The 14,110-nt window shown below is 41.2% G+C and overlaps 1 protein-coding gene across 1 annotated transcript in view; it reads right to left on the bottom strand.

The window, feature by feature from the left end:
- The window catches only part of LOC126214933 (protogenin A-like), a 323,877-nt gene that overhangs the window by 73,064 nt on the left and 236,703 nt on the right, over positions 1-14,110 (bottom strand). Inside the window, exons 9-11 of the mRNA XM_049941572.1 lie at positions 8,330-8,521; positions 4,482-4,681; positions 1,238-1,367 (exon numbers count right to left, since the gene is read on the bottom strand). Of these exons, the coding sequence (XP_049797529.1) occupies positions 1,238-1,367; positions 4,482-4,681; positions 8,330-8,521 (522 nt within the window). The remainder of the gene's footprint in view (positions 1-1,237; positions 1,368-4,481; positions 4,682-8,329; positions 8,522-14,110) is intronic.

Genomic DNA, 14,110 nt, shown 5'->3' with positions numbered 1-14,110 from the left:
TCGAAGGTGCAGAGTCACTGTAATGTTTATCAAGCTTGTCTTTAGTCTCCTGAGACATTTTGCCTTTCATAAAATAATGTTTAATCACCACATGAAATTCTTTTTCATCGATTTTTTTATTCACACGAATGCTAAACACAAAGAAATATACCAATATGGCTGAAACTTGGTGTGCGTTCTTTCCAAAGATGCTACTAACTAGACATGACCTCAATACACGCCGGTGGTGCCATCTCTCCGACTTTGCACAGACTTTTCAAATGCCCCTTGTATCTTATGACATTCTGTTCCTGTCCATTTGTATTTCTTTAGTATTAGCTGCATTGCCCGGGATGTTTAATATCTACCACACAAAGGGATTTGCCCTGTGCCCTGTTATCATAGCAAATGCAAGCTGCACAGGGAACTGTAATAGCTTTAAATTGGAGGGCATATTTGAATCATTGGGTGTCAATAGAACCTGGCAGATGAATATGTCTTCACCTGCAGCATTCATAAAAATCAAGTGCCTGGCTTCTAGTTCTGACTTCTGCAAATGTACACCAATTTCAAACCAAAAGTTTAGCAATAATAATTACATCATAGATTATGCTTTGACTCCTTACTTATAAGTGTCTCACTGTATTTTTGTAGAATTTATCTTCAATTGTTTCAGCTCAGTTTTCACTGTTTCAAGTAGGGCTGTGTCTGAGCACGACTCAAACTGTTCGAACAGTTTACATCACACAGTTTGGGAAATCTCAGGTTCTGTTCAATCTTTTGATCAGCCTGAAATCTAGTGACTTTTCTTGGTACTATATCCATGGCTTACCTTTGTGTGTATAGCCCTTTGGATTTTAATAATAAAAGTAATTGTAAAATGTAACTGAAATATCTTCTAGGGTATATGTCATGCATAACAGTGGCACCTAATCAATAAATAAGAGTTTGCGGACATGTTTCTGTCAGAAGAAGAAGAAGGAGGAGGAGGAGGAGGAGGAGGAGGAGGAGGAGGAGGAGGAGGGATAAGTTGTTAATGAGATACAGAAGAGGGGAGCAGGTGGAGGTAAGATGGATGGAACAATTTACATAGTCTGCAGTGGCTGCAGTTGGATGATACTGTATAACTGACTCCTGCAGACCCCTAGCAAGCGGGCTCCCCTTCATGATGACATTTACAAAATACGAACCATTCGTAGCTCTCACACCGGTCAAACTACCACTCAGCTCCCGTCCGCAGGTACAGCTGTAAGCTTACCTAAACCCGTGAGCACCGCACGCGTCGCGTTGGCATCGTACGTGAAGGGGCCGACCTCCGAACTCCCACGCGGCCTGTACCACAGTTGTACTCCGTCGTCGACCGAAGTATTCGGCTTCTTCCATGCGACCTGTGTGGGATAAACACCAGTTCCCGATATACAATGAATTGAAAACACTGCTCATTTAAAACATTTTTCAATTGCTATTGCTGACAAGAAAGGTAGTCACAGCATCTGGGAAATAAAGAGTAAAGGTATAAATTGCCCCAGTACTTGGTGCTAAAGGAAAATCCAAAATTTTAACTTTTTGCTAAATAATATACAACGATATTCAAAAATATTAACCTGATGTATTTAAATTTTATTTCATGAAATAAAAATTGGAAATAAATAATCTATATACAGGAGGAACCAGAAAGTTTTAAACGTTCTCAAACACAAGTTATAAATACATGGCTCTTAGCTTGCCACCGAATCATATTTTGTGTATACCACAGTATTTCCTCAAAGCAACTGCTCAATATCGTCAGGCAGTGGCTGTTTGTTACTGCTGGCATGTAGAAGTAACCAGCGTCCATACTGCAACAGTCTGTATGGAATCCTCATTTGAAAGTAAAACATGCGCAACAGAGTTGCTTGCTTACAAATAATAATGTGTTTAGAGTTTTCTGAGCATACCAGGTGTGATCAAAAAGTAATGGGAATTTTTTAATTTCATGAGTGTTATACATCCAATTTTCAATATTTTTATCTTGTCAATACGCACGCTCGTGACGTATGTTTGCAATTTCAGCTCTTTTGAATGTTAAGTTTATAATTGACAGCCAAAAAGAGTCATAAGTGTTTTCGAGAGATCTGCCAATTCCTACTTTCGAAAAAGATGGCTCAAACAATTTGCATTAAATTTTGTTTGAAAAATGGAATAAAGTGCGGCACATTTGAAATGTTGACTATGGCTTTTCGCAAATCTACTAACAGTAAGGCAGGAGGTTACAAGTGGTGTAAATGTTTCAAAGAAGGCCAAGAAGAAGTTGAAGTTGACAGCCGCCCTGGACGCGCTATACAGCAATTACTGATGATGTGGAAGAAGTAAAGAAAATATTTCTGGAAAAATTGCCGATCACCATCAGTGAAGTTGCTGATGATATCAGTATATCCTTCGGATCATGCCAAACAATTTGTTGAGATGTTTTGGGTATGAAACGTGTAGCAGCAAAATTTTGTTGTGAAATTGTTGACTTTCAAATGATGCCGCATAGACATCACTTAGGAATTGTCGAATGAAGTCGACAATGATCCTGAACTTCTCAAGAAAGTTAAAACAGATGACAAAACATGGTTATATGTATATGAAGTTGAAAACCAGGGCCAGTCATCCCAATGGAAACTGCCTGAAGAGCCAAGAACGAGAAAAGTTTGACAAAATCGATCACATGTTAAGGTTCTTCTAACCGCATTCTTCAATTAAAATGGGATAGAGCATTATGAGTTCCTGCCTTATGGTCACACAATCGATAAGGCATGCCATTTGCATGAAGCAATCTGAAAGAAAGACAAGAATTGTGGTGAAATCACTCGTGGGCATTGCATCACAACAATGCTTCCAATCTCACCTCGATGCTTGTTCCTGATTTTTTGACAAAAAACAACCCATTATGGTACCTCAGCAACTGTATTCGCCAGACATGGCCCTCTGTGACTTCTTTGTGTTCCCTATGCTGAACAGAACCATAAAATGCCACCGTTTAGCCACCATCTATGAGATAAAAACAAAAAAAAATTGATGAAGAAGCTAAACACCATACCGAAAAGTGAGTTCCAGAGGTGCTTCCAAGACTGGAAAAAGTGCTGGCACAACCGTATTATATCTGAGGCTGATTACTAGGGGACAAAGTTGATGTTGATTAATAAATAAAAATTCTTTAAGAAACACAGAAATTCCCATTTCTTTTTGATCACACCTCATGTGCCAGGTGTCATCATCATCTCATTTGCTACAACTGCTCACACTACCCTATCATGTGCTATTATCTTCAATTCTGCATAGTTACTGCAACTTACATCTATCCAAACCTGCTTACTGTATTCGAGCATTGGTCTCGCTCTACAATTTTTACTCCCCATCAATACTTTCCTCCACTGGCACATTGACGATTTCCTCATGTCTCAGTATGTGTTCTATCAAGTAATCCATTCTTGTGCCACCAATATGTCCTGTTTTCCCCATTTTGATTAGGTACCTCATTATTAGTTGTTCAATCTATGTATCTAATCTACAGCACTCTTCTGTAGTACCACATTTCAAAAGCTTCTAGTCTCTTCTTGTCTGAATTGCTCATTATCCGTGTTTTATTTCTGTACAAGGCTACACTCCAGACAAATACCTTTAGAAAAGAGTTCCTAATCATTAAATTTATATTCAATGTTAAAAAATTTCTCTTCTTCAGAAACATATTTCCTGCAATTGCCAGTCTGCATTTTTTGTCCTCCCTTCTTCAGCCACTGTCAGTTATTTTGCTGCCCATGCAACAAAATTAATTTTCTACTTTTAGTATCTGATTTCCAAATCTAATTCCTTCAGCATCACCTGAATTAATTTGTCCGCATTCCATTACCCATTTTATTTTAAATGATGTTCATTATCTATGTTTTACTATTGCCGATATTAATCTTTTAACTTCTTTCGAACACACTATCCATTCTGTTCAATCACTCTTTCGAGTCATCTGCCGTCTCTGACAGAATTACAGTGTCATCAGAAAACTTCGAAACTTTTATGTTGTTCCCTGAACTTTACTCCCCTTTCCAAATTTATCCTCAGTTGGCCTTCATGTTGATCAATATGCAGAGTGAGTAACATCAGGGATAGACCTTGTCTCACTCGCTTCTCAACTACTGTTTCTCCTTTGTGCCCTTTGACTCTTATAACTGCAGTCTGATTTCTGTACAAGCTGTAGATAACTTTCACTCAGTGTATTTTACCTCAGCTACCTTCAAAAATTTCAAAGTCTGTCCCACAGGGACCACAAACACAAGACTGGACTAATTACTGTCCACAGAGAGGCATATAAGCAGCCATTCTTCCTGCACTCAACATGCAACTGGAACAGGAAGAAACCTTAACCAGAAATACCCCTTTCCAAGCACTTGACAGTGGGTTAAACAGTATATACATAGGTGTTTATACAGAACCTAGATCTATTATTGTCACTAGGAGGCCTTTTGAAAGGTCAGTGATCTGACCTGCAGCACGGTGGCATTAACGCGCGTGACTACCAGGGCAACTGCCACAGGACTCCCACCCACGGCGCCACCCGGTCCCTCGTCCCCATCCACACTGCCGCCGGGCATCTGCACCGTGACCCAGGGCAGGTCTTCTGTCGGGTAGCCGCGGCTCGTCGCTGCCAGGACTCTGACGTTGTAATGCCTCCCCGGTTCCAACCCTGTATGGGAACAATATTTCATATAATCACACGATGCTGTTTATGATGATATGTTTTGGGCGCACAACAGCAAGGTTTTTAGGTATCTGTACTAAAATTTTGTGAGATGCATGTTGATAAAATATATGTCACAAAATAATAAAATTTCAACAACAATCAAAATTACAAAAATGGCCCAAAAACATGTGCGTGAGCATGTGTGCATGCACACACAAAAATAATATATTTTACTAAGCCAAGAAGTTACAATTAGAGAGAGAGAGAGAGAGAGAGAGAGAGAGAGAGAGAGAGAGAGAGAGAGGTGCTGTTGAAATATCACAGCACGTAACTGCAGCCAACTTATCGCTGGAATAAAAAGGATGAGCCACCCACTCTGCAACACACTAAAAATCAGAGACACAACATGAAAGTTCGGAAGGTTTACCAAACTTGCCTCGTCATCAGCTAAAATAGAGTACACCTCCCCACCTACACTCGGTTCTGCCCTCTCGTCTAAATGTAAAAGGCACTCACTCACAATGCTGCATAAAGTGATTACGAGCCACAGGCATCGGAGACTGGGGGATCCTCTTGCTGGAGTACAAAGCAATAAATAGGGGATGGTGGTCTACTCAGGGCTGGGTAAGTGGCACAGATTTTAGTTGTACAGGCACAGGGTATCTGTCCATGCCACGTTCCTGTGCCTTCAGTTTCACCCCTACTGCAGCTCTCAAATATAAACTCTTGTAATTAACTCAATCTGCAAAGCAGATTATCAGTAATCGTGCAACGGTTGAGTTTGGACATCATCTGACTGATGCCAAAGATTGCAGAGTCACACCGACACGAGTTAGGTACTTCTGCACCAAGTGTAAGCTCTGATTTCTTTGCTTAGCACTAAGATGCACATTCTAAGGCTGCACAGTTATTGATAAACAGTTCAGCAGCTTTGGATAGCTAAGCAAGATTAGATCTGAAAACTATCTATTTCTTTAGAGCCTCGGCAACAGCTTGTACAGTATGGAACGGAAGATGCAAGAGCCTTACACTGTGGTGTAATGACTGTAAAACCAGTGTGACAAAGTAATTTTATTTATTATTACAGCTCCACATTCTGCATTTCACACTGGTACAATAACATGGATTTCAATAGTTTGAATTAGTGAAGCTTTGACATTGTCAGGAGGGAGACAGTGGTGGTAACGTAACTTATTAAATAATAAACATTTTAATGTGAAAAACTTTTAACACCTAGACCACAATTTTTGTTGTACAACTAAAGCGGCACGAGTAGTTTCGGTTACTTTCTACAACTATTTTCCGATCTGTACACTTTTGCATATTTTATGTGGATGTTTCCTTTGTAAGCCACAGTACCATATTGCTGTCAAATTTTATGACCACTGATCACATAGCTTCATTTATAACATAATTATGTACTGTTTAGTTTGTCAATTTTAAGTGCCCACATTCATTATGTTTATAAGAGGCTTCCAAAACAGGACTTCATAAACCAGTTTTCCAGTTCTGCTTCTGGTTGGTAACATACACACTCCAAAATTGATTTGGAAATGTGGTTCTAGTTGCCAGATTTCAACTACCGCAATTGATATTCATTCCCGTGTGAACCCACAACTATTTTTGAAACATACTTAAGTTGCCAGGTCATGTCTTGTTAAAACGTTTCGGATGATGTCGACAGAATGACTTTTTGTGCAGTGAAGGAGAAGTGCAAATGTTAAGACTTGTATGAAGATGTTGACTCTAATACTTAACTGAAGAGAATCAGCCACTGTGCTGACTAAATCAGAAACCAATACAGCTTATTTCCAGATGCAATATTTGGTCAGTCTAGCAAAACCGTTTCAGCCCTTAATATAACAGTAAAAAATGGTTTCTTAAATTCAATTTTCATCCTGCAGAAATGAAGTCACATGTAAGCATGGTGATTATACAAACTTCAGAGCTTTAGCTAGAAAACAAATGTACATGGTTCTTTGTTCTAAAATGCTAGACCCCCATGTCTGAGTCTTACAGTGCATTACGCAGCAAAATTCTGTACATGGCTGCACGTTCAGAGACCGTGAATAGTTACGATTGAAAGAAAAACAGCCCTCGGTCACTATTTTTAACAAATTAACCTGGTTTCAACACTGCTAGGAGTGTCTTCCTCAGAATTTATATCAAAGAATGGTCTATATTCTATAACATGGTCACAGAATTATGACTAAAAACGTGTGATTGGGTACAAGTACGGAATCATCGTGAAAGACTGGCAGTACTTATACGTCATTTATAAAATAATAAATATGCCAAAAGGGCATTAGTCACAAAGATATTTAAGATAAAGAAAACTGTGATGGCGAGCCACTAAGGGCTGCTCGTTACTTGTGTGGTGCAGGTTGCAAAACAGAGTCACCATCACAGTTTTCTTTATCTTAAATATTTATTATTTTATAAATAACATATAAGTACTGCCAAGTCTTTCACAATGATTCCGTACTTATACCCTATCACACATTTTTAGTCATAATTCGGTGACCATGTTATAGAATATAGACCATTCTTTGATTTAAATTCTGAGGAAGACACTCCTAGCAGTGTTGAAACCAGGTTAATTTGTTAAAAATAGTGACCGAGGGCTGCTTTTCTTTCAATTGTATTACGCAGCATTTATAGAGACTATTCAGCCACCAACAGTTGACGTGGCAACAGAGCATCGAGCAGAGCAATATGTCATTGCATTTGTGCACTTTGTTTTGGAAACATGTTCTGCTGCATTTTATCTTTCCAAACTGAGGGCTTCACCAGCTGATATGCAATACCAATAACCAAACATTCATTAAATCTTTGATATGCAGAAAATAAATAAATATTTCAAAGTATTTCTAATAACAATTCATGTGGATACAATCTGCCAGTGAGTAGCATTTATCTGGTAATTTATGAAACAGCATTTATTAGGTAATGTCGCATTTTCTCATTTTGAGGTAGAATTTGCATCTATATTCACATTTATCGCAAATGCAAATTTTTCAGGTCGCTAGTAATTTCTAACTTATAACGTGCTAAAGTAGTTGCGTTGTATTTCTTGCCAAGATAGGCCTCACTTGCAATTTGAGCCCAATTAGATAGTGACTAAATTAGAAAATTTAAATTTCAAATATATTTATATTAACTAGCATAAAATTTGATACTGAAATCAGTGGGGGTTCATAACCAGACATTTGCAATTGTTCAAACACCACCTCTTATTTGGACCCTCCTTCACTGAAACATTTCTGCTTCTGTTATAGTATATTTTCACTCGTGTCAGTTTTCGATAATAAATCTGATACACCCTGTATACGAATTTTGCACCAAGGTGTCCCAGGCGCCCATCTCAGCGCAGCGCCACAAGTAGTTACTTGTGGCGCTTGTGTCATAAACTGGTCCTGGTTCAACTGCTCTTTTCAATCATTTGCCATTCTTGACAGAATTACAATGTCACTTGCAAATTCCGAAGTTTTTATTTCTTCTCCCTGAACTTTAACTCACTATTCCCCTCCAAATTTGTACTAATACCTACATCAGGAATTACCTTAAAATATTTACGAGCTGAAGTGACAAAGCACTGCAAACAAATTACAGCCTAGTATCCCTTCCAGAGACAGTGTCGCATCGACCAACCTGTGAGGACGTAGTGTGTGGTGGAGGGCGGCAGCTCCTCGACGCTGTAAGCGGGCTCCCCCTGCGGCCCCCACTGCAGCTTGTAGGACGCGACGTGGCCGCGCGCCTCCACCGGAGTCGGCGGCTGCCAGCTCACGGATGCCGTCGTCGCGTCCACCGTCTGCACCGACACCCGCGGTGCTGTTGTCGGAACTGTGCAGAGCAGATGTGCTGTCAACGTAGGTGTCCCTACATTTCCTCATTTGTTTGTAACCTGACACAGCAATACTGCAACAAGAAAAATGTTTATTTCCAAACTCGGCACTGAATATTTTTACTAATTGGCTTGTGTGTGGGGCCAACACAAATAGGACTAACAGGGGATATTGAACATATACAAAGAAGTGCTGCACGAACTATAATAGATTTGTTTGATGCAAAGGACAGTGTCACAAAGATGCTGAAAAACTTGAAATGGAACACCCTTTAAGCCATGCAGGAACAGTCCCCAAAGGACAGCTTACAAAGTTTAAAGAACCAGTGTTCAGTGAGGAATGTCAGAATGCAATACGACACTTTTTCTTCCTCTGCCTGTTTTGACAGAGGTGCGTTCCAAGCAGAGAGGTGTCATCAAGTTTCTTTTGGTGGAAAACCAAAGTACTGCAGATTTTCGAATGTGCTCGCAGAATGTCTACGGAGTCCCGGCAGTGAACGACAGTACGGTGAGTCATCGGGTGAGTCATCTGTGATCATCACAATGAGGTTGCACAAACCTGTCCGACCTCCCTCGTGCCAAACACAGCTGCGACTCCTGCAATGCCGGAACACGCAGGTACTCTCCATTGAGGTGATCGACAGATCACAATCGCGTCTCGCTGCTGTCTTGCCGGATGTCTCTGTCGGTAGTGCTGACACACTTGTCCAGCAGATGGAGTGCTCAGAGGGGTGTGCGCACTGGCTCCCTCGCCACCAAACAGAACAGCACGAAGAGCGACGAAGGGCCACCTGTGCGGAGTCGCTCGCTCGTTACGAGGCTGATCGTGTCAATTTTTTGTGAAACATCATCACAGGCAATAAAATACGGGTTCGTCACTGCCGACCAAAAACAAAACGGCAAGCCGCGGTCTGGTCCCACACCACCTCTCCTCTGAAGAATAAGTCGAAAGCTGCACCCTCGGCTGGTAAAGTCTCCTTTGATTCTGAAGGGGTTGTACTGCTCGATGTCCTCCCTCACGGTGAAGTGATAAACTGTGAAGTGCACGAGCTACCCCGAGGAAATTAAAGAAATGGCTTCGGCGTGTTCATTGCCACAAATATGCAAACAAACTTCACCTTCTCCGTGACAGTACAAGGCCTCACATAACTTTGTGCACTCGAGAGCAGCTCAGAAAACTTACACTGGACCATTCTTCCTCATCCTCCCTATAACGATGATCTCACTCCTTCCAACTTCCTTCTGTTTCACCCAATGACGGATGAACTCCACGGGAAGCAGTACGTGGATGACGGGGAGGTTGTTGATGCAGAAAGATATTGTCTCTGGAGTCGACCAGTAGAGTGGTAAGGTGGCATGGGGCTGTCACATTGAAAAATAGGATTCTGTAGCCAAGAGAGTGGGGGAATAATATGATGTATTGAAATCCTGAGTAAAACTAACCACATTACATAACAATTTGTTACATTCCTTATTGAAGGCCTTCTACCTATGAATACCAAAGGGACGACCAAGACAAAATTCGGAGTATTTCAGAGCTTTTGCTATTACATTTTTCATACATAAAATAAATACTTTTTTAGAGTTTTTTTTAATTTTTCAACATTTCATAACCATCTTGTGAACTGTGTAGTGCATCGTACTGTGGCCTACGTAGCTTCCGCTCACATGGCAACAGGTATCTTGAGAATAATGTAGGATTAACAAGAAAATAAAAAGGATTGCAAGCTCACTGCACGGTAGGCAGCAGGATTCAAAAACTGCAATCCCCACTTTCCAATTACTGTGTACTTGTGTACACCTGCTCTAATGTACGCTGAACAATAACTACACAACAGAGCCTCACTGACAAAATAGGCCCTTCGTGTTGACAATTCCACCACTCAAGACCACAGCCCAACTAAAAGTGCTGCCATACCGTGTCAACATTACTAAGATTTAAGTTTCCCAACACAGAGCAACGAGGGAGAAACCTGCTGATTGAACTACAGCTTATAATACTGTATGTAGAGAGGAACTACTTCTACTGTTTTTACAAGAACTCAACTATTAAATAATATGTCTCGTGACAGAGATCTCGATCTCTTCTGAACAGTACTGCACATCGTGACTCGAACCTGGCCCTAGTAAAACAGAACGCTTGCGTTTCCATCTCAATAGCATAAGGGGCCAGCCATCCACTGCAAATCTGCCTGACTGGAATTTCTGTATGCCAAAGTATTTGTGTGTCTAGCTTGACAGATACTTGACTTACGGATCATTCTCGACTAAGAGTACAGTGTGTGGTGCCACTCGGGATCAACAGCCCCAAAGCTCCGCTGCTCAGCACTGGAATCACTGTACAACACAGCAGAATATTTTGGTCCTGTGTAGCTACACAGCAACATTACCTGAAAGCTCGACACAAAACTCGATACTAAAATATGTGCTACCACAAGCTGCCTAAGAACTACACCAGTTTATTGGATTCCAAATCTCTCCACCTGAACCAAGAAAGCAGGAAACTCTGTTACAGGAGTATTAGGTGATACTGGACAATCGCAAGCTTCCCATTTGTAACTATATCCCAGGTGCTACATCTGACAGGCTAAAATCCAGACAATCAGCAATAAAAGCTACTGCTAAACTTCTTGATCAAGGATTTGACACGTGCCACAAATAAGAACAAATACGAGTGCAGCGAGCACCGGCAAAAATACAAACTGTACTAAAAACCCACAGTGAACCAGCAGGCTTCACACTGCCCAGAAGTATGCACGGACTTTCTTTTAAGGTGGAAGAAAACGCCGGACCCCGTCTTGCAGTTGTGGCGACACATTCGTCTACATTTAAACTCTGCGGGCCACCATACGGTGTGAGATGATGATACCTTGCAACACTGCCGATATTCTCTTTCAGAGTTGCACTCAAAAACTGAGCGACAAAAAGACGACTATCTGCACGCCTCTGGACTAGTCCCGATTTCTCTCGTCTCGCCTTCGCCGTCATTGCACGCAATGTACGTCAGTAGCTGCACAATCTTCCTGCAATTAGTCACAAATGCCACTTCTCTAAAGTTTCTCAACAATGTTCCACTAGAAGAGTACCCTTTCCTTCCAGGAATTCCCATTTGCGTTCAAGCTCGTTAATAGAAACTACCACTAACAAATCTAGCAGCGTGCCTCTGAACTGCTTTGATGTCTACCTTTAATCCAATCAGGTGCGGATCCAAAACACTTGAGCAGTATTTGAGAATAGTTAACACACATCTTTTGTACGTAGCCTCACAAGATACACTTTCCTGTACGTCTCCCAATTAACTGAAGTCCATCATTTATGTTCCCTACTGGCAACCTTACATGCTCATTCCATTTTGTGTCTTTTTGGTTTTCCTACTCATTTGCGTTAACTTACATTTGTCCACAGTTAGATCAAGTTGCCATTCATCATACCAAATAGAAATTCTGAATCATCCTGTATACTCCTACAGTCACACGAAGATGACACTTCCCTTTACACGACAGCACCATCAGCTAAGAATCACAGACCACTGCTCACACTATCTGCACAGAGAACTAGAGGGGTTCTATCACACATCCCTAGGGCGCTCCTGATAACAGCTCTGTCTCTGATGAAAATTTCCAATCAGGAACAATGTACTGGCTTCTATTACTTAAAAGTTGTCAAGCCACTCGTGTATCTGACAACGTGTTCTGTATGTTCAGACCTCTGCTAACAGTCTGCAGAGGAACGTGGTGTCAAATTCTTTCTAAAAGTGTAGGAATATGAAACCTGCCCCTGCCCTTCACCCTTGTGGTTCACAGGACAGCATGTGAGAAAAACATCACATCTGGACAAATGCAAATGCCTTACTGACACTGACTACAGATGCAGCCAACTGGATCAAGAAATTAACATTATAAACTACCATACTGTATATGAACAGGTTAGTGGAAGAAAGTGCTAACCCACAAGAGTGTATTTTGAGTTACTGCATGCTATGCACATGCTTAAATTCAAACACACGGTCACAAATACGAGGGCGGTTCAGAAAGTAACCTCCGATTGGTCACAGTGCGGGTTGTGGGGGGAGTAGCGACGCCATCTGTGCGTTCACGCACTCAACAGGTCAGTCGGCATCAAGCCGTGGTCAAGTGAACGTCGTACCTGCGCTAGTTTAGTTTTTGTGGCAGTTTGAAATGTGTGCTGCAATAGAAAACCCCGCCAAATGTGAAGTGCGTGCTGTCATAAGGTTTTTTACAGCCAAAGGATATTCTGCAGCAGCTATTCATCGTGAGCTTTGTGCCGTGTACGGACCGAGAGTTATGAGTGAAGGAGTTGTCCGTGAATGGGTACGTTTATTTAAAAGTGGACGAGAAAACGTTCATGATGAAGAGAGGAGTGGTAGACCATCATTGGTGACTGACGAACTCGTTCAGACAGTTGATGCAAAAGTTCGTGAAAATCGACATTTCTCAATGTCGGAGTTGTCTACTGGTTTTCCACAGATTTCTAAGACTCTCTTGTACGAGATAGTGACAGCAAGATTGGGTTACCGTAAGTTCTGTGCACGATGGGTGCCCAAAATTCTTACCGACCACCACAAAACTCAAAGAATGGCCTCTGCATTAGACTTTCTGTCACGTTATGAGGATGAAGGAGAACCATTGTTAAACAGAATCGTGACCGGTGACGAAACCTGGATTAAGTACGTGAACACTGAGACAGAAGAACAATCAAAGATGTGGGCACATTCAAATTCGCCTACCAAACCAAGAAAAGCCTCGCAAGATTTTTCTGCCAGAAAACTGATGGCAGCGGTGTTTTGGGATGCCAAAGGGGTGTTGTTGGTTGAATTCATGGAACGTGGTACGACCATTAATCAAGACGTGTACTGTGAAACAATAAAAAAGTTACGACGGGCTATACAGAACAAACGCCGTGGTATGCTGACTTCCGGTATCGTTTTTTTGCATGATAACGCCCGTCCTCACTCTGCTCGCAGAACAACGGCCCTTCTTGAGTCCTTCAAGTGGGACGTTATCAACCATCCACCTTACAGCCCAGACCTGGCGCCAAGTGATTATCACCTCTTCATGCATTTGAAGAAATGGCTCGGGTCACAGCGGTTTGATGACGACGAAGAGCTCAAAGATGCGGTCACAGGCTGGCTCCAGGCACAAGCGGGTGATTTTTATGCAGAAGGAATTTCAAAGCTTGTGAAGAGATACGATAAGTGCCTCAATCGCTATGGAGACTATGTGGAAAAATAGTGCAAAGATGTAGTTGTAAGATGTATATATTAAAATATTTTTATTTAACTTGGTGTATTTTTTTAAATCAACCGGAGGTTACTTTCTGAACGGCCCTCGTACAATAAGACAAAGCATTTTTTACAGCAGACAGTGCCCTGTAGCTCTACAAATGAAACTACTTGTTGCCAGCATGTGATGCCTTTGGAAATACTACAGATAACACAATCAGATTAATCATTGCTAAGCTTTGGTTTAGTACCTTCTTGACTGATCCCTTCACATATAAAATATTTTCATTTCATATTTTACCAATTTTTATTTATTACCATTGGTTTTATCTGTATAATAATACCT

Source organism: Schistocerca nitens, chromosome 12, assembly GCF_023898315.1.
Source record: "Schistocerca nitens isolate TAMUIC-IGC-003100 chromosome 12, iqSchNite1.1, whole genome shotgun sequence".
NCBI classification, from domain to species: domain Eukaryota; kingdom Metazoa; phylum Arthropoda; class Insecta; order Orthoptera; family Acrididae; genus Schistocerca; species Schistocerca nitens.
This window is presented reverse-complemented; position numbering and strand designations above follow the sequence as displayed.